Source organism: Parasteatoda tepidariorum, chromosome 1 (assembly GCF_043381705.1).
Source record: "Parasteatoda tepidariorum isolate YZ-2023 chromosome 1, CAS_Ptep_4.0, whole genome shotgun sequence".
Classification (NCBI taxonomy): domain Eukaryota; kingdom Metazoa; phylum Arthropoda; class Arachnida; order Araneae; family Theridiidae; genus Parasteatoda; species Parasteatoda tepidariorum.
This window is the reverse complement of record NC_092204.1, coordinates 86,911,215-86,935,882: the sequence shown is the minus strand read 5'-3', so window position 1 is coordinate 86,935,882 and position 24,668 is coordinate 86,911,215. Positions and strand designations below refer to the sequence as shown.

General features: G+C 26.9%; 1 protein-coding gene across 4 annotated transcripts; it reads left to right on the top strand.

The window, feature by feature from the left end:
• The first annotated feature begins 119 nt into the window (after positions 1–119).
• Positions 120–24,213, top strand: LOC107436318 (protein phosphatase 1 regulatory subunit 7). 4 transcript variants are annotated; one of them, XM_043050030.2, is made up of 10 exons: positions 120–258; positions 4,194–4,250; positions 4,447–4,508; positions 5,525–5,590; positions 10,653–10,783; positions 11,620–11,782; positions 15,337–15,453; positions 21,777–21,881; positions 22,550–22,636; positions 23,223–24,213. In XM_043050030.2, the coding sequence occupies exons 2-10, from the start codon at positions 4,205–4,207 to the stop codon at positions 23,400–23,402; spliced, it is 957 nt and encodes a 318-aa protein (XP_042905964.1). In that variant the 5' UTR covers positions 120–258; positions 4,194–4,204; the 3' UTR covers positions 23,403–24,213. The 4 variants fall into 4 exon arrangements, with proteins under 4 accessions (XP_042905964.1, XP_042905965.1, XP_042905963.1 ...); XM_043050031.2 differs by having other exon boundaries at positions 187–322; XM_043050029.1 differs by having other exon boundaries at positions 196–371.
• The last annotated feature ends 455 nt before the right edge of the window (positions 24,214–24,668 follow it).

The following is a 24,668-nucleotide window of genomic DNA, read 5'->3' as shown; positions in this document are numbered from 1 at the left end:
GGAAACAAAAAAAATGTTAGATCGTATTACTTATTTTTCTTTATTTAAAAAATGCAGGATAGTTAAATTTAAATGTAAATTAGTTCTTTGAACGTGAATGATCTTGAAACTCGTATCAGAATGAAATATCGAATTAACATAGTTCTTGTTTCGGTTTAAAATTATATCGATATGACTATAATATTCTATTGTTATCGAAGTTTTCATAAACAAGTCGAAGTGACATTTGATTTTGTTGATTTTAATTTCAAATAAAAGGTAATAGCCGGCCATTTAACTAACAAGAATTTATATGTAGTGATAGTTGATGAATTATTTTAAAGTAGTGCTGTTTTTATTAATTGTTACTGTTTTTAATTCTTTAGAATGTTGTAAGAGACTCATCTGCAAACTACTACTGGGGACATTTAACATATCAAAATCATAATTATTTTTGAAATTTCAGATTTTAACAGTTTAGAGCAATATTTCTAAAGCATGTCTTCTTATGGTTCTGGCTATATTTAAACAATTGAATATGCTCGAGATTATTCTTACTTTTATTCAAAGGAAATTTTCATTTTCATCCCTATTAATGCTAAATAAATCATCTTAATAATTCAGCTTCTTTGTATATATTTGTGTTAAAAAGTTTTATCTATATTTGTGTTGAAAAAAATACTTTATGTGCAATATGATCATTGTTTTTAATGACTTTTCCCTTAAGTTGCAATTTGTTTGAAAGGTCTATTTTACTTGCAAATTTTATTATTCATCTTATCTGTATTGATTAACGTTTCCTTATATTAATTTTGGTAAAATTCTAGAATAGGCTACCCCTTGGCGCCTTTTTGAAATCTCGCCAGTTTGACGATTGGATCAACGTTTTATTTTTATTATTAAAAAAACAATTTGAATAATTACGAATTTATTAAAATATTTTTAATAAAATGTAATAAATATAATCAAAATAGACGCTGTGTAAGGTGGCAACATATCTCCCTGAATTATCTTCCAGACACCTAGTTTAGCGAGATTTCAAAAAATCGCCATGGGTAGTGTTGTTCTAGGATCCACCCTTACTTTTAGTTAAGAAGATGCAGGGGTAAAAGTTTTTTATAAATCTTACATTTTTTACAATTTTTTTAAAACTTTAAAAACATCTCTTTTGTATCTTGTTCTATATTATCAAAATAATTCTATAAATTTTATTTTTTCCTGCAATGCCATTGTGCAAAATTTATTTATTTTACATCCAATAATACATAAAAAATCTGAGAAATATACTATGCAAATATGTTGCATATATTAATGAAGATTCTGTTAAAATGTTATAGATTAGTGAAATATATATTTTTCTATTTAAAAATAATCAACAAAGTCATCTATCTATAATCTTACATTTTTGATGGACAAGCATTAGTTGAAAGGGACTTCTCTGTTAATAACGAATTGTCTGGAATCTGGAAAATCTAAAATGAGCATGGTCACCATCAAAACAATAAGAGTTATCAAAGATGCTGCAGATAAAGCGTAACAAATGTTATGCTATTGTACATGTTTCGAATGCCAAACTTTTTAAGGTTTTATATCGTAGCTGCTTAACATGTGCACTTCATATGAGCGAGCGCATTAANCTAAAAAAAGAAAAGTGATACTCTTTATGGATAAATGCACAGCGCATAGTGATCTACCTAATTTGAAAGCAGTAAACTTGCATTTTTCTCCCGCCAAACACAACAGCAAAGTGGCAGCCGATGGACTAGGGTATCATAAAGTACTTCTAACAGTCTTATCGTAAATGGCTTGTCAGAAAAATGATCTTAAATATTGTAAGCATTTAGAAGATTTGTAATTAATAAGCATTAATTAAATAATGCGTCTATATTTTGAAAGTCCAAAACCGAAACTAACGATAAGTCGAACTTCCGATATGTCGAAGTTTTTCGTCAGTCCTATCAGATTCGAGTTATCGCGAATTCACTGTATTAATTTTGGTAAAATCCTAGAATAGCCCACCCCTTGGCGCCTTTTTGAAATGTCGCCAGGTTTTTCATTATTAAAAAAGCAATTTGAATTGTTACAAATTTATTAAAATATTTTTAATAAAATGAAATAAAAATAATCAAAATAGAGGATGTGTAAGGTGGCAACATATCTCCCTGAATTACATTCCAGACACCTAGTTTAGCGAGATTTCAAAAAATTGCCACAGGTAGGGCTGTTCTAGGATCCACCCTTACTTTTAGTTAAGAAGATGCAGGGGTAACTGCTTTTTATAAATCGTGCATTTTTTAAAATTTTTTTAAAACTTTAAAAACATCTCTTTTGCATCTTGTTCTATAAATTCTATACATTTTATTTTTTCCTGCAATTTCATTGTGCAAAATTTACTTATTTTACATCCACTGAGAAATATACTCTGCAAATATGTTGCATATATTAATGAAGATTCTGTTAAAAAGTTATAGATTAGTGAACTATATATTTTAAAAAATTATTAAAAAATAATCAAGATCTTCTTCAACACAGTCATCAATCTATAATCTTACATTTTTGATGCACAAGCATTAATTGAAAAGGGCTTCTCTGTTAATAAAGAATTGTCTGGAGTTTGGAAAATCAAAAATAAACATGGTCACCATCAAAACAATAAGAGTTATCAAAGATGCTGCAGATAAAACATAACGAATATTATGCTATTATACGTGGTTCAAATGCCAAACTTTTTAAGGTTTTATATCGTAGCTGCTTAATATGTGCACTTCATATGAGCACATTCACCCAGAGATAGTCACCCAGATTGTTTTTTTAATATTCAATTAAATATTTTAAAATATCTACTTCTTATTTAATTTGTTTTTCAATAAATTTTTTTTGTATAACTTGTTTTGTTAAAAATTTGGCAATGTGCCCTCAAACACAAAAGAGTACTGTATAGAATTTTGATTAAGTTGCAGCCCTCCAGTAAACTGGTGTTTTTAAATGTGGCCCTGGATAGAAGGAAGTTGGAAACCCTTATTCTATACCATCGTGTACTGTTTGTGTTAAAGACCAAAATTGAATGTTGTTGTTTATCAAGGAGTTATTCTATAGTCACCAAAATACTTCTTAGATGTCATTGTTTCTCTCATATGCTATCACATGTGAGCACATTCTAATGTGTATGCATTCAACTTAAATTAGTAATTTAAGTGAGAAATGAAAATAGCAATTTGTTTTATTCAATATTCATTGTTATCATTGCACAATGTAAGTGCAAAATAATGATATTTAAGAAATATTTTGAATATTCATAAATGTTGCCGTTCGTCATATTTCAGAATTATAGTTTAAAAGAGTTACTATAATGTGGACTTAGCTCTTTTGAGCTAAATAATAAAAAAGAATAACAACACTCAAATTTTGATATTTCTTAATTGTGTTGTTCTAGTTGTGAAAAAGGACCTTTTTTTAAATGCTAAACATCTAGATAGATTCTTCAGCAGTGAGAATTTCACGATTACCAGATTATAGATCAAACATATTGAAATTTTTGAAAGTTTGTATTTTAACAGATAAGCATAGAGGAGGAAAAAAAACCCTATCTCCCATAAACTGTTCGTTTACAGAATCCAATTCAAAATGAAGTGTTAACAGAGATGCTTCAGAATATTGGGCAGACGAAAATCATCATTTACACTTTATTAAAAATGAGTTATGAGAAATCTCATCCTGACCCTATAATAAAAAATGAAAAAAAGTAAAAGTAAAAAACCAAAAGACTTAACAAAATTATAGCAAACATATAATGGAATGTATATTTCTGTTAAAGTATTAGAAGTTAATGAAAAAGGAAGTTTTAAAGTAAAATATGACAAACATTTATTATTTAGTATTAAATAATAGTTGCTCTATTATTTTGAGAAAGGGTAAGAGAATTAAAAGTACTTTTCAGAATAAGATAATACTCAGAAGCTTGAAAAAATGTAATGTCTGAGAGCATGATATTTGGTAATATATTTACATATTGAATAGCAAGAAAAAAATAAGAAAATTTTTTAACTGTATAGAAGAAACTAACAGTATTTATGTGCAATAATTTTTCAATGCAAAAAAGTTCCTGATAAGTATTATAAATTGTGTGTATATATATTTTACTTTTTCATATGTTCATTTAAAATTTTATGTTAATCTAAAAGAATATTATCAAATTAAAATTTATATTTTTACAGATATTTTAATTATGGCATCAGAAGAGCATGCTGTTAATACTGATGAAAGTGATGATGGTATGACATCTTTTAAATACTTCATTTCTTGATTATTTAACATTATGTGGTATTGCATTTTCGTGTTAGTTAGTTTTTGTTTATAGGCTAGAAAAGATCCTACGTTAAAAAATTTCATAAAATTTATTGTAAATACTAAAATCTTTTTGATTAACTTCATGAAAATAGAAACAAATTTTTATAAACTCTGTTTTAGAGGAGGAAGAAAAAATGGATGATGGAGAAGAAGTACCTATGGAATTCGCTGAGGATGAAGTTGTAAGTGATTAAATTTATTTTCATTGCTAACTTTGGTTTTTCTATTATACAATTTAAAAATGTTTTTTTCATTGAACAACAACAAAACAATGAAGAGAAGGCGTATGTTAAAAGTAAATTTATAGAAACAGGAATTTTATATTAATAAAAAGTAGCATTAGCATTTTTGGAACTTCAATAAGGTTAAAAACTGCTAATGCCACTCGTTAATCTTAGTTGAAGACAGCTTATAATGCATTTCTTTAATGTAATTTTTCTTGAATTCTTTCTGAAATCTAATTTAAAATTTTAATGTCATTAATTATATTAATTTATAAATATATTACTTTATAATTAGTATAATTTTACTTATAAGTAAAGTAATATTGCTTATTTTTTTTTACTTCTTAATGTATTTCTACATTTTTTTTATAAGGAGGACATATAAATGATATTCAATATAATAAGAGTAAATTTTTGTGTCCTGATATATCATAATAGTAAAATGAATATGACATTTTTAACGATTTTTAACAAACTATTATTTTTACATGAACTTTCTGTCCAAAATAAAATTATATTGAAAAAAATTTTTTTGTAATTAGTTTAATGACAATGTCTATGTTTTATTTGTTGGCATATAAACTGTTTGAATAAAGTAGAATGTTGTGTGAGCCTGCGTAAAGTCACAAAAATTGCCTACATACATAAATTTTTAAGATATTCATAGATGCCTACATATTTATATAAAATTTATCCTTTTTCATTTTAAAATTTGAGGATTAAAAAAAAAGTTAAGTTAGTGTTTAGTTACTGTTTAAGAGTATGAAGAGAGTGTTATAATGGTTTTTATGCATAAGGTGGCATAGGAATCAGAAGTAAAAAAACAAAAAAACATCTGGAACATTAAGTGTCTGCCTTGAAAGTGCACCCAAGTTAAGTTTCAAAGATTTTGAATTTATTAGATTTTGTTATAGTTTTATTGAAGTTGGTTTTTATAAAATTTTATTTCACTGAATTTTTGTTTCCTCTTCTAGGATATTGATTTAACACACTGCAGAATAAGAAAAATAGAGAACTTAGAGCATTTGACAGCAGTAGAAGTAATATATTTTTGTATATCAATCTGTTTCTAATTTTTATTGATATAAAAGAACATGTATTATTATACTAAGTGTTATAAATGAAGAGTCAATTTTTTTTGTAACAATATTTGTGTATTTTTTATAATTTAATTCATTCAGTTCAGTAAAAATTTTTTTTTCAGGAAACAAACTATCTGACTATGGTAATAAATTCTTAATTAATTGTTTCAACTTTGCTGTTAGAAGAGAAAATGGGAAGTTCATAGCTCTCCCAATATTCCTGATTTTCCTTTTGAAAAATATTTTTTTCTGATTTTTAACTTTTTGTCTTGATACTCCAGATTTTTGTGTATATTCAGAACATCCCATTTCGCAAAATTCGAAAGCAGAATTTTAAGAATTAGATTTAAAAGAACAAAAAATGTAAAATTTTGATACCTTTTTTTAAAAAAATTCGTAATGCTAGAAGAAATCGTTAAATTTGATTGTTTAAATTTAAGGATCGTCTAGTAATTAACAGGGTTGGCAAAATTCATGAATTTTTTTTTTTAAAGATCCAGATTAATTTAATTTTAATCAGATATTTCTTATTTTCATCAAGTAGTTTTTTTCAATATTTACCAGCCAAATCATCTGATAAAATGCATTAATGGTGCTTAATATTATTTAAAAATAATAAGCTAAACTAATATAATATTGAATATAATGAGCTAATATTTCTTTCTAATATGATTCCCAAATTGTTATTTTATTATTAATAACTAATCAATGAATAAATAAAATAAGTTATATTTGTTCAAGATAAACATCCTAAAATTTTAAATTTTATTTTATCAATTAGATATTCAAAGAAAAGTAAATTAGTTTAGATCAGAATATATTAAAGAAAAAATATATTGTAAGTTTCCATGGGCAGAACAAGTCTTTCTTCAATATTGGTAAACACTAACTATGCATTTATTATGTTATAAAAGCACTTATTAAATACTCAAATGAGCATTAAACTAAATAGGTATGTACAACTATACCCATTTAGTTTTGTATTTATTTGAATATGTCACAGCATATATATGTATTACTAGCAAATTATTTTGTAAAAAGCGAATAGAAAATTATAATTTAATAGTTTAACGTTACACTTTTAGTATCTGATTTCATTTATTTATCAGTCTATTTTGAAATATAACAATTTACCCTTTCATTATTTTTTTGGATGAAGCCTGCAATTTCAAGGAAATCTGACATTAAAAAGAATCACATCTTAAAGAATATATTTATTAAAAATATTTTAAACTTATTAACTTATTTGAAAAATATCAATTTGCTTAAATCAATGATTTTTAAAAAAATATTTTTTTTTAAAGAATCAAATGATTTAAAATATGCCAATCCTGCTAACTAGATACATGATTCAAGCATATAGCCCTACTCTTAGGATTCATTTAAACTCTTTTGAGAATTCAGTTAATATATGAAGAAAAAAAATCAATTAATAGTATTACATTATCAAAGTTTTATGGTGAAGAAATCAGAGGTCATACACTTATTTATTATTTTAAATAAGTGCAGTGACAAATCTTGTAAGGTGAACTTTTGTAGTGTCTTAATTAATAATTCATCTCTGTCATGCGATTATAAAAATGATTGATTCCAATCAACTATACAGTAATTATGTTATAGAATTTTTAAAAGAAGAAATGAAGAATTACATCTGCTTAAATTACTTTTGTGCAAAAATATCAAGTGGTACGTTCACTCCAAGATAAATTTTTTTTTTTTTTAAAATTGTTTCGTTAAAAAAATCTTGAACTCAATTAATTGTATATTAACTAATTGGTACTGGTTATTTTTTTATATTTTTAAATGCAACATTATTATGAAAATTTTACGTGTACTGATTTGAAATTATTATCAGTTGTTCAGTATTGATAAAATTACACTGGAAACTGCAAAATCTTTTAATTCTAAACAAATTAATTCTGAACTAAAAATTGTACCTTATATTATTCTTTTGCAAGAAAATTTGCCTTTACTTACAGTCCCTGGGCCAAATCATTAGATGCACTGTAGTTTTTTAATAATTACATGTTTTGCATGAGTTTTTACATAATGTTAACCAATTCATGCACGGATGTAAACAAGTGCATACCAGTTTCAGTTGCGGACGTGTTTATGTGACTTTATGCACTGTGTTTATATGTTTCAAAGTTTTATACTATGCAATTATTTGTTTATTTTGTGTGATGTGTTTAAATAATCAATTGGAACATTTTCATCATGGGTAAAGAAGGCCATATTTCACCATGTAAAAAAGTTGAAGTAAAGGTCCTTGTGAATGCTAAAATATTTTCAAACTGCAAAATATCACAAAAATTGTAGGCCTCTGAAGCTAGCGTACAACACATGAAGAAGAAAATTGAGTTAGGGGACAAATTGTCCCCGAAGCGAAAGTAAAGATGCGGTAGAATCTTATAGTGCAGGGATGGCAAACCAATGGCACGCGACACACTATTCTGGGCACGCCACTGATCACAAAGCTCACTACGATAACAATTAAATTAAAATTCACAAAAACAAACAAAAAAATTAAAAATTATTAACAAAAAAATTTATAATTATTGCCAAAAAAAAAATTAGTAACCATAAAAAACAAGCTAACAATAAATAACCAGCAAAAAGAGATTTAACAGTCCTGCTTAAATTAACATCTTACAACCTAATATAAGTTATTTGACGTCTAATCTGCAAAAACAGAATTTACACTGATGTTACTTTAAGTTGAATTACGCTTATAATCGAGACACTGCAAAATGTTTTTTTCTTTATAGTAAATAAAGAGTTTTGATAGTATTTAGTATTATTATTTTCCCAATAATCACGAAGTCAAAATTATTTGACGGCACGTCTATGACCTCATTAAACAATTTTTTGAAAAATATGGCACGCTGGTGCATAAAGGTTCGCCTTATAGTGCTTCTAAAAATTTAGCCGGAAACTGTAAGTGGGGTAAATTATACTTTTTATAGTTTGCCTTTTTTAAAAGCAGTCTGGTATAGTAGTATGCTGTTCCAAAAACTGACCTGATGTATTGTTTGTTTTGTTTTTTTGAAAGTATTGTCCTGATTTTTTCTTGGCCTACTACAAAGCCTAGAAATGTAACTGTGATTATTATCTATTATACTGACTAACAGTTATGATACTAATATTAAATATTATTGTACTAACAAAATATTTATTCTAAAATTAGAGTGGCTTTGAATCCCTCCTCAAATTGTATTAAATTTCTAATAGATGTCAAAATAAGCAGAGCATTTTTTAACCTTACTCTGTATGTTTTGATTTTTTTAAAGTATTTATCGTAGAAAGTTATGTAATGCTGTTATAAAATAATATATGTGCCTTTCAAGATACAATTTCACCTTAAAATTCTCTCAAATGTTTCATAAAATTCTTCACAGCCTCTTCTCTTTTATAACTATATAATTCTAACAGAAATTCTTTTCTCAACCTATAAGTGCCCTTGTTATTCTCACCTATATATTTTTTTTACCCTTTTTTTGTTTCTTTGTCAGTCACAGTTACTAGAACCCTTTTGTATTGTTATCTTGATTGTGCATTGTAAATTGCATTTTTCGTCAAGTTTGATGCAGCATCGTGGCTCATAATACATAACATTTACATAAATTAGCTTCAAAACATTACAATTAAAAATGAAAATTCATTCTTTTTAAATGGATGAAAACGAAAGGATATTAAAACTGATGCATATTTCCATGAAAGTGAAACTGACGCATAGAGGGGAAGCTGACTCTATGGGTTCATTAATTTAATTAACAATTACAGTTATTTTTGACGTTATTAATTAATAATAGTTGCTCACCAGTATTTATAATCAAACAATTATTAATTCGTGAAAATATGTGAACCTTATCCAAAAAGAAATTGATATTATAAAATTGCATTCAATCTTGAAAAGTATCTATTCTGGAGAAAAAGAATCTCTTTGTAGGGGAGAGTTGGATAAAACGGGATACCATTATTGTTTTTATTTACTACGGAATATCTGTTTAGGAAAACAATACATTATTTTTTTTGTAGCTACAACATTTATTGAAGCACACAAAAAACATATTTTCAACTAATTTTAATGACAGCGAAATAGAAAAAAAAATTCATTTCCAAACTCTTACATATCCCGTTTTAGCATACCTGGGTTGGATAAAACGGGATAGGGTTTACAATGTTTAATTTTTTGCATATATATAAAGATAAAATAATAAATAATGCAAATATATAAATAATTGTTTATGTATAATAATTGTTTATGTATAAAAAAGTCTTCATCAGAGAAATACATTACAATTAGTTCTAAAGAAAGATGTGAAATCCTAGAGTCGAAAATAAAATGCTTAATAATGAACGTTAATAAACAAATTTTGCATTACTATATAAAGAGACTAAATTATTCAAAAAATATATATAGTTAATATAAATAAGTTGTTTAAAAAGCCTAGGCCTACATTAATATATGGCTATTTTAAAATGTAATAATCCAATAAATAAATAGGTGGATAAAACGGGACATGAAAAACTCTATCCCGTTTTATCCAACTCACAAGTGTCCCGTTTTGTCCGACTCCGTCACTTTTTGAAACAAACATGGTTGCTGCGTAAATGTGAAAAGAAAATTAGATAGACTGCACATAAAAATATTGGTAAATAAATGGTTAATTAAATTTAATACTCACCGGAATTTTATTCCCATATATGTAGGCAGTACAATGTAAAAAACAACGCACGTAAATGTAGAAAATGGCAAAAAAATAGAGTAAAAAAATTCTGAGACCTACAACTTTCTATCAAATAGTGATCTCGAGGCGGGACGCACCGAGAATGATATAATCACAGTCGAATAACACGGTTTTGTCGTTGTCCACTAGATAGCTGCAATAGTCTGGTCCCTAGGCGACATATCCCGTTTTGTCCGACTATCCCGTTTTATCCAACTCTCCCCTATATGAAAAATAATAATGTTAAGTAAAAGTAGATTGTATAGTAACTGCATTTATCTATATTTTAGGTACTGTGTTTCAGAAACAATTTGATTAAAAAAATTGAAAATTTACATTCTCTTACAACATTGAGAGAGCTTGAGCTGTATGATAATCAAATTACTAAGCTTGAAAATCTAGATGTTTTAGTAAATTTAGAGTAAGTATGTATGAAATTTTCGTCTTTATTGCAATGTACAATCTATCAATTACATATAGTAAGTTAAACATAGGATTGGCATTTTGTAAAATAATAAATCTTGTTATAAATAGAATTCATACAAAATCTATTTTTCCAGGCAATTGTGGTTGTGGCAATTGTGGCAAACTGTTTGTCTCTTTTTATGTGTGTATTATATATATGAGACTATTGTATATGGTAATTTAAAATTACTGATTGTAACAAAATATCATTATGTAATAAAGAATATTTTCATTTTAATTATTTATTTTTAACATTTGCATAATTAAATTCAGCATTCAATATGATTTGGTAATTACATTGAAATATAGGTACATTTCGGCACATGTTGGAAACAAGCAAAATGTCGCCAAAAAATGTAGATTTTTTCCAACTTTCTTTTTTTATTTAATACATTTTTTAAACACTGAAGAAAAGGGATGTTTGCAAAAAATTAAGTGTAATAAGAAAAGTAAAAAAAAAAGTAGTTAAATTTCTTTGCCCTTTACTCAAAAAATACCATTAAATTGCAGCTCTGTGTAGCTAAATGCTTTGATGTATTGTATGCTCTGATTTTAGAGGAATATATCTTTCTTTCTATTAAAAAAACAATGAATAAATAAATATAAAAAATGGAAAAAGAATAGCTTCCTCATTGTTTTGTAATTTTTACCCAATTGCATTATTACTCTGATTGCTTAGTTTAAAGAGTAGCTTAAATCTAAAGAAATTTTATTTGTATAAAAAGAAATAGCTTTTTATTGTTTTATTTATAATAAAATAAGATATAATAAATTCTTTTTATTTTCTTTCAGAATCCTAGATGTGTCTTTTAACAGAATTGCAAAAATTGAAAACTTAGATAACTTGTTAAATTTAAGGAAGTTATTTCTAATCAACAATAAAATCACTAAAATTGAAAATGTAAATCACTTGGAGAACTTGGAAATGCTGGAACTTGGATCCAACAGAATTAGAGTAAGTAGTATTTTTGTTTTAATTACTATACGGATTAATATAACTCTTTTTAATTTTCGTACTTTTACTTTCCTCGTTTGAATAAAATATACGATGAATCATATTTGCTTACATTCTAATATATCTTACTTCTTATTTTTTTATTTCTTACTGTTCTGTTATTTCTTACTAAGTTATTTTTTATTATATTGTTATTTGTTTATTTTATAAATTATTGATCTTGTTTTATACAATTAAGTCCCAATTATCTGCGGAATTTGTTGACAAGATTTCCATTGATAACAAAAATTGCTGGTAATCTAAAAAACTGAAAAAGTAAGATAGAAACATAAAAATTATTTTAAAATGTATTTGTGGTGGTTGGTTGAGTCTAGGAGATGAATAGATTGAGTTTACATTTAATTAGTATTTATTTAACATTTTAAATATTAAGTATAAGAAGAGAAAATATGAGATAAGAGCAGCGCGTCATTCTACAATGGCGGTTAAGATTCTTCTGGTGAAATGACAGAGACAGTTACTGATCGCGGTTACGATTAAGTTAAGTTCAGTCGCCGCATTAAGTTCAGTCACAGCTATTCATTTGATGAGAAATATCATATAAAAACATTTGGTATGAGAAATATTTTCTTTTTAAATATGTTATAGCAAATGATTTCTTAAGTAAAAATCAATAAAACATTTAAGCATTGCATTATCATTTTTTAAAAAAAACAAGTTTGAAGTCGCATATACAGGGTATCCGCGCATCTGGAAAGTCATGAAAAATCATGGAAAGTCATGAATTTCGGTATTGAGCAAAATTTGTCGTGAAATGTCATGATTTTAACTATTTTTTTAAAAAAGTAATAGAAAGTCATGAATGAACATGAACTTGTTGTAGCTAAAAAATCTAATTATTATATATCGGTATATTGAATATCTGAATTTGTAACAAACTTTCCACTCAGTCATATTTTATTAAAATGTAAAATTTTTTTATCAATTGTGTTCTTTAAAAATTGTGTTCTTTCAAAAAATGAAGAAAAAAACATCATTTATAGAGCAATTTATCTTTTAAACTTCTGTGATTTCAGAATTTGTATTATTTATTTTTTTATTTTATCAATTTAAAATTCTAGCTGAAGCAAGCCAGTGATTGGCGAATTATTTTCATTCCAAAATGAGGACAGAAAAATCAGAAGTATTTCTTTCCTTTCCCTTGAACAAGAAAAGTATCTTTAGAATATAATTCTGCGGAAAAAAGAAAAAAAAACTTTTGTATTTTTTAAGCTATTTTATTGCTTCAGCTATTTTATTGCTTTCTCTGTTTATTAAATTAAAAATCCGTAAATAAGAAGATGCAGAGTATAACAGTTTTGGTTACACCTATCATTTCAATGAATGTTATTATGATGCTTTTTTAAATTTACTATTGTGTTTTTGTCGGAGAAAATACTAACTTCGTTAAGTCATGAGAAATTCTTGGAATTAGTCATGAAAAGTCATGAATTTAAAAATATAAAATGTAGCAGATACCCTGCATATACTTTGTATGTTTCTAACTAAAATTTTTTGTACATTATTTGATAGTCAACCACATAAGGAAGGGTTAATTTGCTAGTTTAAAATTCTAAATTCCCTGATGCCTTTGGCAGTAATAATTTCAGTGTTTTGCACTAATGTGTTGCAAAGTTCCTTTCAAAGGAACTAACTAATATGAAGGGTATTGCCCTTAATAACATTTCCAGCTTTTCACCAGGAACCCTACCATGAGCTCCATGGAATGAAATTCCATCTGGGAATGACGTCACGTTCCAACGGGAATTATTTTTCCCCACCACGAACACCTTGGAAAGAGTTTCTTGGCTGGAATTGGAATCGGTTTCATTTCAACCAGTCTCCGGCACCTGGAATCGTCGTTCCAAGGAGGGAATGATGAATTTTTAAGGACTAAATACGATATTTCGTCGATGAATGTCTTAATTTTTTTCTATTTCATAAGAGAAGATAACAAAATTTCTAAAAGATAAACGTGCCCGAGACATTTTCAAGACGATAATTAAAAGAGAAATGTTTTGTTTCATTAGTATGTGTGAACGAAAAGATACTTTCAGAGTTAACTAAGAAATTACGGCAAACTAAAAATAATTATGCTTTCATATGATAATTGTTACTATTTCTATGTTATTATTACGGGATATATTACTTGGCCAATAACTTTTTTTGAAGTTCCACTCATTTCTTTTTTTAATTTTCTTTCGATGAACTTTTAGTTAAACAATATTTAACTTCCTTTCGAACGATAGTTCTTTATATTATACACCAATGGCAGCACATTTTAAAGAATTTGTAATATATTTGTATAATAAGAAATACAAAAAAAAAATAAAAAAGTTTCAGAAAATATTTATGAAATTTGTATTTATTTCTTCTTTTACTCATTTTCAAAATTTTTATTCTCATTCTTCCATTAAAATATATACTATAAAAGCTGCGGAAGTAGTTCCCTGAACTATAATTTTTAAGTATTTCATACGTAAAATGATTTTACAAATCACGAAAAAAATTTTACGCAGTTCTATAAATTAATTTCTTGTGAACATATTTATTTAACTATCAGTAAAAACAGTCACTTTTATAATGTAACAAATAAACCAAAGTAATAAGCAAAGCAGTAACTTCAGTCATTCATACTGTTACAAATTTAATTGAAAACTAATGAACTTTTCGGAAATTAAATTAATTTCAAAGAGATCAAGGTAAACGTTAATTTTTTTGTCTGATAAAATTTGAATTCTTTCTGGCAATTAGTTTTGATTTAAAAACTAGTATAATTAGTAATCTATCTACATGCAGTTCTCAGGCACGAAATTTTGAATCTTAATTCATTAAAATATGATCATTATTTTAAGAGTTGTACTTTTTAAAAAATATTTAAAATAAATAATGAAACGTATTAAGGGATATATCAGAAATATTTATTATGAAAAAATGATTTTATTTTATGAATTATACATGATAAATATGACAGTTTTTAATTAATAAAACTATATGTATAATAAATTGAAGAATATTTCAAAGTATTCGCAGTTCATGTTTTTTTAGTCTAATGAAAACAAAAAACATTATAAAAATAAAACAATAAGTAGTCAAAAATATTATCTAAATAGCAGAAGCTCGTTTCGTTTTACTCATGCTAATGCTGCCAAACTCAAAAAGAAAATCTAAAGTAAATTGTGTGATTGGTTAAATTTTAGCCACGCCCTGAGAGCGAGTTATCGGGGAATGTCTGATTCCAAGGGAGTGTTCATGGTACGGTATTGAGCATTCATGGAACCAAACTTTCCCAGTTTCACTTTCCAGCCGGGAATCTTCATTCCATTCCCGGTAGTTCATGGTAGGGCCCCTGTATTGTATTTGAAAAATAACTCATCTTCTCTTTATAGATATTTATGTATTTCATATGTTTGTTAATATAATTACTAGATAATTTTATTATTAGTAATGCCATGCATTTTATTGTCATATTTATTCTTCAATTCTGGTAGTATTTCTCATCTGTATCATTTTAGGTGATAGAAAACTTAGAGGGGCTTAAAAATTTGACTAATTTGTTTCTTGGAAAGAATAAGATTTCCAAATTACAGAATCTTGAAGCTCTTGAAAATCTTGAGCTTTTAAGTTTACAGGTGAGTACTTTTTACTCTAGTTAATTGAAGGGAAAAATTTTTTTAATATTGTTTTTAAACTGTTTTCAGGAATTGTATTTACAATTATTGAGCTATTTATGAATGATTTTTATATTTCTTTTGTATAAAATTATTTGAAAAGAAATTTTCAATTGATAAAATAGCTATACTTTTTAATTTGTTTTCATTTTGTTCAAGAAAATATTATGCAACCTTATATTTTACTTTTTTTCTTTACTTTAAATATTTATATATATGCTCAAATATATCCCACAAAAATATATGCAATCAAACCTCGTTAAAAACTTTCTTTATGTGAATTTCTTTTAACCTGAACTAATTTTCAGTTCCCTGTCAAATTGTATATACCGTATATTCCGGCGTATAACGCGCACTTTTAATACAAAAAATAACATTGGAATTTACGGTTGCGCGGTATACGCCGAATATAAAAAATTATAGATTAAAAAGATTTAAATGTGGAAAAATACTTTTATTTTAAGGAAATAACATACCATTACCTATGTACTTTATTGATTTTCGTTATTACATAAATAGTTCATTATATTCGTCTTCCGTTATTTCTTCAGGCACGTCATCACAATCTGTTTCGTCTTCATCATCTGTGTTACCCTCATCCTTAAATAAGCAGTCATCTTCTGATCCGTCCAGATTATTTGAAATGCTGCATTTTTTGAATGATTTTCTAACCATCTCAAGCTTAATTTCATTCCATGCTTTTAATATCCATTCGCACACTGTTTCCAAACTTGCATGACGCATATGTCCTCCTTTCGTATTCTCGCCCTCCAACATCCAAGTGTTCCACTGTTTTTTTTAAATTGGCTTTAAATGGTTTGTTTAAGCAGGCGTCCAATGGCTGAACTAATGGTGTCAATCCACCCGAAATAACTGCCATATTGGTGTTACATTCTTTCTAAAATTTTTTTGTATTATCTGTAAGGTGGGACCTAAACATGTCACACACTAAAAGGCTTTCTGGTTTTCTTACGCAACCAGGACGTATTTGCCAGACATTTTTTACCCACAATTTAACACCATTTTCGTCCATCCAGCCTTTTTCGTGGACATGAGCAAAAATACCTTTTGGAAAATTACATTTGGGAAAAGTTTTTCTGTAAAAAATCTAAATTTTCGTGCGCGTTGTACGAGGAGTATATCTTAAAATTTAAAAAAAGTAATTAGAAATTACGTGTGCGCGTTATACGGCGGGGTGCGTTATGCGCCGGAATATACGGTAGATATGCATATAATTGTATATCGATTGAGGTTAGGAACAGAGCTGTCTGGAGAAATATTGTGCTGCAGTCTAAGGCCCATGCCGGGCTGTAGTGCCAATAAAGAAAGAAGAATTTATGAAAATTATTAATTCAATATAAAGTGCAAAAAAAAAAATTTATTGAAATTAAATATTTATTAATTTATATATTCTTCATAGGACTTTATGTTTAGAAAACGCAAATATATATAGATAATAGAAAATGTCTGTGTATTGTATGAATTTTAATAAAAAAATTGGAAACTGATCAGATGGGGTGAAAATTTTTTTCATCCGAGTTGACTTTGTGCCTAAATGAGCATGTTTTAACTAATCGAGAGCCTGTTTTTTCCCTATTAAGAATTTGCGTATATAGTGTGGAAATAGATTTTTAGAACTCACGCCGTATTTTCTGTTAGTTGTGACACTACAGAATTAGTAGTGGTGGCAGCGTCATGGATTTTTGAAAAGTTTAATTGATTTCTTTTAGGAGACTTGAACTTCTTAAGTTATATTGCAAGTTATTAAGTTATTTGAAAATATACTGAAACACAGTAGTTCATACAGTATAATGCAATAAGAGTTATAGCCTTCCTTAATAAAAGAAAAAAAATCAGATTTTGTTGAAGAGCCAGGTGAAACAATTCTTCTTAAGTACATGTGTGTGAAATAAAGCAAATAATTCGGGGAAGTAAAAATTATTAGATTGAGGATGTGAAAATATCTTAAGATTTATTGAGGAGAGAGTTAGGCAAGAGGAACTTGAGCAACAAGAGAAAATTGACACTTAGAAAGAGAATAGCGAAAGCTTGAATTAGAATTGAGTACTCAAACTCATCAATGTCAAGATAGACCGGTATCAATGAAAGCAAATCGTGAAATACAACTATTACAAATAACTCCTAAATTTCTAGAGAATAAAAATGAAACGACATATCTCATTAATTTTGAGGGTAGAGCAGAGATAGCACAAATTTCAAAGGAAGAATGAATGTCTTATCTATTAAGCGCAGTACTACCAGACATTTAAAATATGTTGGCAAGAGAATCACTTAAAGATGTCTATAGTTATGATTCTGTAAAAGAACTGATTCTGAAACGATGCAAACTTTATGCCAAAGAACTTAAACAAAATTTTTACCAGCATTCAAAGTCTCCTGAAAAGTCTTGACGAAATTTCGCCCAAGAGTTAAATTATTTTAGTCAATGAATTTCTTATCTAAAAATTACCAATTTTGAGGATCTTAAGAATTTGATGGTAACTGAGCAAGTTAAGCATCATGTACCAAATGATATGAATGATCATTTTCCCGAAGAATGGATGGAGTTAAATGCTTATTCTAAATTAGCCAAGAATTTAGAGATAACTACAAAAGTTTAAAAAACAACTTTGAGGAGAAGTCTTTGTTTCATAGTAATAGAAACAACCAAAATGATTTCTGGCAAACTTAGATCAGAAGTGACGTTAAAACTAAAGAAAAGTTCGTAAGGCAGAGAAATTGCATTTAAAGAAAATGATCACAAAAACGAATCTGGAAGAAAACTGATTCAATATTGCTAATGTGGATTTTATGGTCTCGGCCTCTATGTCCCAATTTTAAGAAACATTCGGAAATTGTGGCCGCTTTACGCGTTTTAGTATCTTTACTTAGTGATACAATGTCACCATATTAAAATTTTGGCATGGTGAATGTTATTGAGATACTGGTGCGATCTTGCATTTAGTTTCTAAGAAATGGGTGGAACCCGAAATTTATACTGGAGAATTTGTTTTGATAAAAACTGTGCAGAATGAATTATTTTGTTTTACTTTAGAAGTTGAATTAAACTGTTATTTAGGAAAGGTAGTTACCAAGATTGCCGTATTAGAGGATTTGCTTGATTAAAGATCTCATTTATTGGGAAACAAAACAGTGGCATTATTAAATACTGTTAAAATGTGTCAATCGCCAAAACTTTTACAGAGTACTAAATGAAATGGAAAAGAAGTCTTTGAGAATCCAGTGAAAATAATACTTTTTGCGAGCCAGAAAGACATGAATTAATTAGAAATATTGCTGGACATTCCTGTGAAAGAAAAGATGAAAATTTGTTGATCTATACAACTGGATAATTTAGAAAAAATGCTCGAACTGAGAATTGATTGCGGATATTTAGAATCTAAATATATTGATAAAGTTCTATTTAGGAAAGATTTCATGGGCTAAGCTATTGATCTTCATGGTTGAAATATTCAAAATCGAGTTGTATAAAAAGAAATTCATCTATAAGTGTAAAAAAGTGAAGTTTTAAAGAATATGGAAGAATCAAAGAAAGAAAAAGCAAGGAACTTTGCTTGAGTTTACTAAAAAATGAGTGCAAGCTGATTGGCGGCTTATGGGAAAAATTATCGGAACATTACGAAAGATATCGTGAGAGAATCTGGTATTGTACACATTGGAACGGATAAATAGTTATAAGATCCAACAGATCATGTTGCATTTGCAATTGTTGGAACAACAGAAAACAGTGAAGATGCCTGAATGTTAATGAATTGTCATTTGAATCACTTCAAAGAAATAAAACATTTTCAGGAAAAAGAACTTGTAAAGGGCAGTCAATTCATAAGCAAAGCTAAAAAAGCTCTGAGATCGTCATCAAAATTCCAACGTGGGAACTTTTCTTTATACGACAGGGATGTAATGAGATGAGCAATATAGTCAAGAAAACAAAGTAAAGGATTTATGTCAGACATGTTTTTAGCAAAATGGTAATCAGTTAAAATGTAATTGAAAAGTCCTCTGATCTCAAAACTATAGAAAGTTATTTTGGTTAATTTAGATGCGAACAAAAAGCTAATACTTCACGTGGACTTTTAAAACACATAGGTATTTGTGTGTGTTATGATGATGGATGTGTTTTTATATGTGTTTAAACGATGGACCTATCTCAAAATGGAAATATATTTTTTTAAAACTACTGTTATAACTTTTGTACTGTAAAAGAATTAACTAGTGACAGGGTATCCGCGCACCTGGAAAGTCATGAAAAATTATGGAAAGTCATGAATTTTGGTATTGAACAAAATTTGTCATGAAATGTCATGATTTTATTTATTTTTGTAAAAAAAATCATGAAAAGTCATGGATTTAGGTCGCCGGAAAATCTAATTTTTAAAATGGAATTTACTCCCCTCCCCCCAATTTCTTGGTGTTCCAAATATCTGAATTTGTAACAAAATCCCTGTCGTGACTATTAAGGGATAATTTAAACATATCCAATAGATAAAATTTATATTAAACAAAACCCAAGTTCGGTCAGATTANTAACAAAATCCCCACTCACAGTTATATTTGATTAAAATATAAAATGCTTTTATCGTGTTCTTTAAAAATTATCGTGTTCTTTAAAAAAATGAAAGAAAAAACATTTCTAGAGCGAATTATCTTTTGAACTTACGTGATTTCAGAACTTTTGTTATTTATTATTTTTATTTTATCAATTTAAAATTTTAGCTGAAGGCAAGCTAGTAATTGGCAAATTTTTTTATTCCGAAATGAGAACAGAAAAATTAGGAGTATTTCTTTCCTTTCCGATGAACAAGAAAAGTATCTTTAGAATGTAATTCTGCAGAAAAAAAGAAAAAAAATAATTCGCTTTTGTATTTTTTTCCAGCTGTTTTATTGCTTCAACTCTTTCTTTACTCTATTTTTTAAATTTAAAATCTATAAATAAGAAGATGCAGAGTATAACTGTTTTGGTTATACCTATCATTTCAATCAATGTTTTTATAATGCTTTTTTAAATTTATTGTTGTGTTTTTGTTGGAGAAAATAGTAGCGTCGTTAAGTCATGAAAAATTCTTGGAATCAGTCATGGAAAGTCATGAATTTGAAAATCTAAAATGTAGCAGATACCCTGTAGTGATTAATAATTATTCATAGCGATTTAAAAAAGTCTAACTAATATTGCTTTGATATTTTTCTTTTTTTTCTAAAGGTAAAATAAATGATAAAAATTTCAGTTCATTGTTTAACATTGAATGGGTTTGTATTTGAGCTATACTGTTTCATTGACTTGCATTTATAGCTTAGGTTTATTTTTTCCGTTGGACATATCAATCTATGTCTATTACCTTAAATGGGCATTGAGTTCTGTCCATTATTTTTAAACATGCATTTTAAGATATGTTCATTTTATTAACTCAAAGTTCTAAGCATATTCTTTGAGAAATTTTACAAATGTCTATTTTTTTAAATGTACCTTATGATTTACGTTTATTTTTTCAAACTCATATTCCAAACTATGTCTTTTTTTCTTAAACATGCATTTTGAGCTATGTTTAACATAAAATGAACAACAGTGTGAAGTATAATCATAAATAAGTCATCTCAATAATATATTTTACCTGACCTTTCACTTTGAGTTTTTGTTTTATATCTTCCCTAATTTTATCTTTCAGGCTTGAACTAATCTTTAACTTGTCTGTAAAACAATAATGTATTGAAGTAATATTTTTCAGCTGTCACCATTGTTTTCTTTTTCTATTATTGTAACTCTCTAAATTTGAAGAAATGTAAAAAAATCTATGAAATGTCATTTTTATTATTTCAGGAAGATTAAAGTTTTTAGGTCATCCGAAGATGGATCTCAGTGGTATATTCTAATAGAATGTACCAAATTAATGTTTGCTATTCTAACAAAATGTACCAAACAGAATCAGAAGCCATATGTAATACATACAAAAAAAAAAAAACATTTCCTGAAGTTTTCTTATGTTATTTTTCATACCTAAAATTATTTGTTTTAAATTAAAATTAAGTCTGTTATTATAAACTAGGAATATTTCTTTAAAAAAATATTTAATCAGTTAAGTCTCTTCCCCTTAATCTAGCGCTAAGAAAAATCATATTTGTGATTATTTTTCTTTTGGAATTTTATTAACTTATTAAAATAAAAATCAATAATTTCATCAAGTATTTGATGGTAATTATTTCTTCAACATAGCTACTAAGTACCTAAAAATTATTTTTGTGAGTTAATGTCATGTTTCTTTCTTTGACAGAGTAACAGGATTACTAAAATTGAAGGATTAGATCATTCCTTGAAACTTGAACACTTGTATCTGAGTCACAATGGGATATCAGAGTTGGAAGGCTTTCAGAATAACGTAAGATTTATTTATCTCTTTTTCCATAAATATTGATTATTTTAATTAATTAGAAATTGGGTATTTTTTTTTTGAAATCGTCAATATTGAAATTAAAATATGTTACATTGTAGCACAGTATAAACTTGTACTTTACAAGTTTATATTTAAGTACAGTACAGAACCCGTTATCCGAAAATCAAAAAACCCTAAAACCAAAAAACTGGAACGAAATTCGATAAATTTTCCGCCATTTTTTAAAAAAAAAGATTTTTTTTTTCCTCATAAGATTTTAGGATTTTTTGTTCTTTTTTGAAAGATGTTTACCTTACCATCATTTTGGAAATAATCATTAGTGTATTACTTCATCGTTTTTTCTTCTTTTTAAGATTATTTCCAAAATTTTTTTTCAGTTGGGTTTAACAATAAAAAAAGGCTTTTTGTAGCGATTCAGAAAACCGGAAGAATCAGTTATCCGGAATATCGATGGTCCCGATCGCTCCGGATAATCGGTTCCCTACTGTATTTCTAAAATTGGGTGGTGCAGAAACCGCACATGATCACATATAATTTTAATATTTTGTTTATAAAGTCATGAAATTTTTCTTTAAAAAAATTGTATACACATATTTTTAAAAATTTTATTTAAAAAAAAAGTACAGTAACTATTATTTTTATATTGTTTTCAGGTCAAATTGCAAACTTTGGATCTCACAGGAAATAGGATTAAGAAAATATCAAATGTTGATCACTTGGTTGATTTAGAAGAATTTTGGGTATGTTTTAAAATCTTGAAATTAAAAAGCTGTTTTGTAGAATAAGGGTAAGCATTTATATTTAAAATTTATTGTGACTTTTAAATATAGTGCTTTAATTTTTGATATCCTGCATATTTGTTCCTAGCACACAGTTTTAATTCAGCGTTTAAACTATGTGCTTAGCCAGCTTTAATTAGGTATTTTATTTTTTCTCAAGATTAGTTTGCTTCTATATTTTTAAGCATTTTGTAATGATTCTGGTTTCATGACAGAACAAAGTTGAAACCATGAAAAAACACATTTTTCAATATTGCATGCAAATAACTAATTGTAGAGGGATAGAAAAATTTCTCAAAATGATTTTTAGAAAAAATCATGGCAATCTGTAACAAAAATGCCATACCAATCGGTGAAGTCATTCAAAAGATATTCAGGAAAGCAACCAGGTGGAATCGCAAAAATTTTTAGGTATCCGGTGGTTAAAAAAAACTAACTGAATGAATACTTATTTGAAATTTAGTGTAATTTGCAGTGTTGTATATTTATAGCGCAGTTTACTTATCATTATAAAATATTTTAATTCAAGTGTTCATTTTTTTTTTAGTTTAATGATAATGAAATTACTTCCTGGGAGTCTGCAGAAGTGCTTAAGAACTTTAAGAAACTGGAAACTGTCTATTTGGAGCATAATCCTATAGCTGAGGACCCTATGTATCGCAGAAAAATAAAATTGATTGTTCCTTGGATTAAACAGATTGATGCAACTATGGCACAAGGAAACTGAAGAAAAGAAAATATATAGTTCTATTTCTCTGTTATTTATGCATTTTTCCATCCATACTCTATTGTTGTGGGTTCTAGCTCTCACATTTATTTTATGAATATTATTTTCATACATAAGTTCAGATTAATATAGATTTTTATACAGACTATCATTTTTAAACAGATTTTTTTGTACTTCATTTCGATTGTAGTTAATTTCTGAACAAAAAATGTTAGTGTTTTTGTGCACTTAAATGCATATTTGTAGAAGCTTATTTTTTAATTTCTTTATTTAATTTAAATTGTTAATTTTTAAAGTTTTTTTTTGTTTGTTAAAATTTAGTTTAAAAATAATTTATAACTCTTTTGTGTTTAATTATGTTAATGATTTATTAAGAAAGCGTAACCATATTAAGAAGTTTATGTGTTTAAATTTTACTAAATATGCTTTTATATGAGAGCTTTGTAAAAATATTGTAAATACATTTTATGTGGCTTTCTCTATTAATGTGTTTAAGAAGATTTTTTTGTTTTTTTGTTTGTTATTTTGAACTTTAAGAAATATTGTCTGTAAAAAGTTGAATGTTATTCTAAAAAATTTGATTGTCAGTTGGTGTTTTTTTAAAAAAAGGCAATTTACCACTTTTTTTAGAATGAAAATTAATTTTGATTGTAAAATCTGATTAATAATTAAGGATAATTTTTTTAATCAAAGTTTAGTAATGTTTGTAAATATTTGAAATGGCTTGAAAATGAAAAGTGGTATATGTTTGTAACTACTGCATACTTATGAAATAATTTTTTGTTATAAATAAAACATATTCCAGAATACATACATTTTGTTATAAATAAAACATATTACAGATTACATATCATACTCCATTCAAATAATATTCTGATAATGTGTTACTATTATTAAAAAATTGTTTAAAGCAACTATAAATTTGTAATAACTGGGTTTTAATTATTATTATTTTAATTAACGCAAACTGTTGTAAGATATTGATAAAATAATTCCATGTTTTTAAAGATAGGCTGTACAATGTATGCTATATATTAGTTTTAATTAAATTATCTTACTATTTACAATTTATTGCAACAAATCAATAAAATGAACTCTAATTTACTTCTCAAAACGTATAATCCTAAAAAAAGTTTTTAAGATTCTTTAAAGAGTTTTTTCCTTTGATATAGCCGCCTCAAAAAGCTTTATCTCTCAAAACTGTTTTTTTTTCTTCTAAATGATGATCATCATTTTTTTAAAGAAATACTGTCTATTTTATAGAAG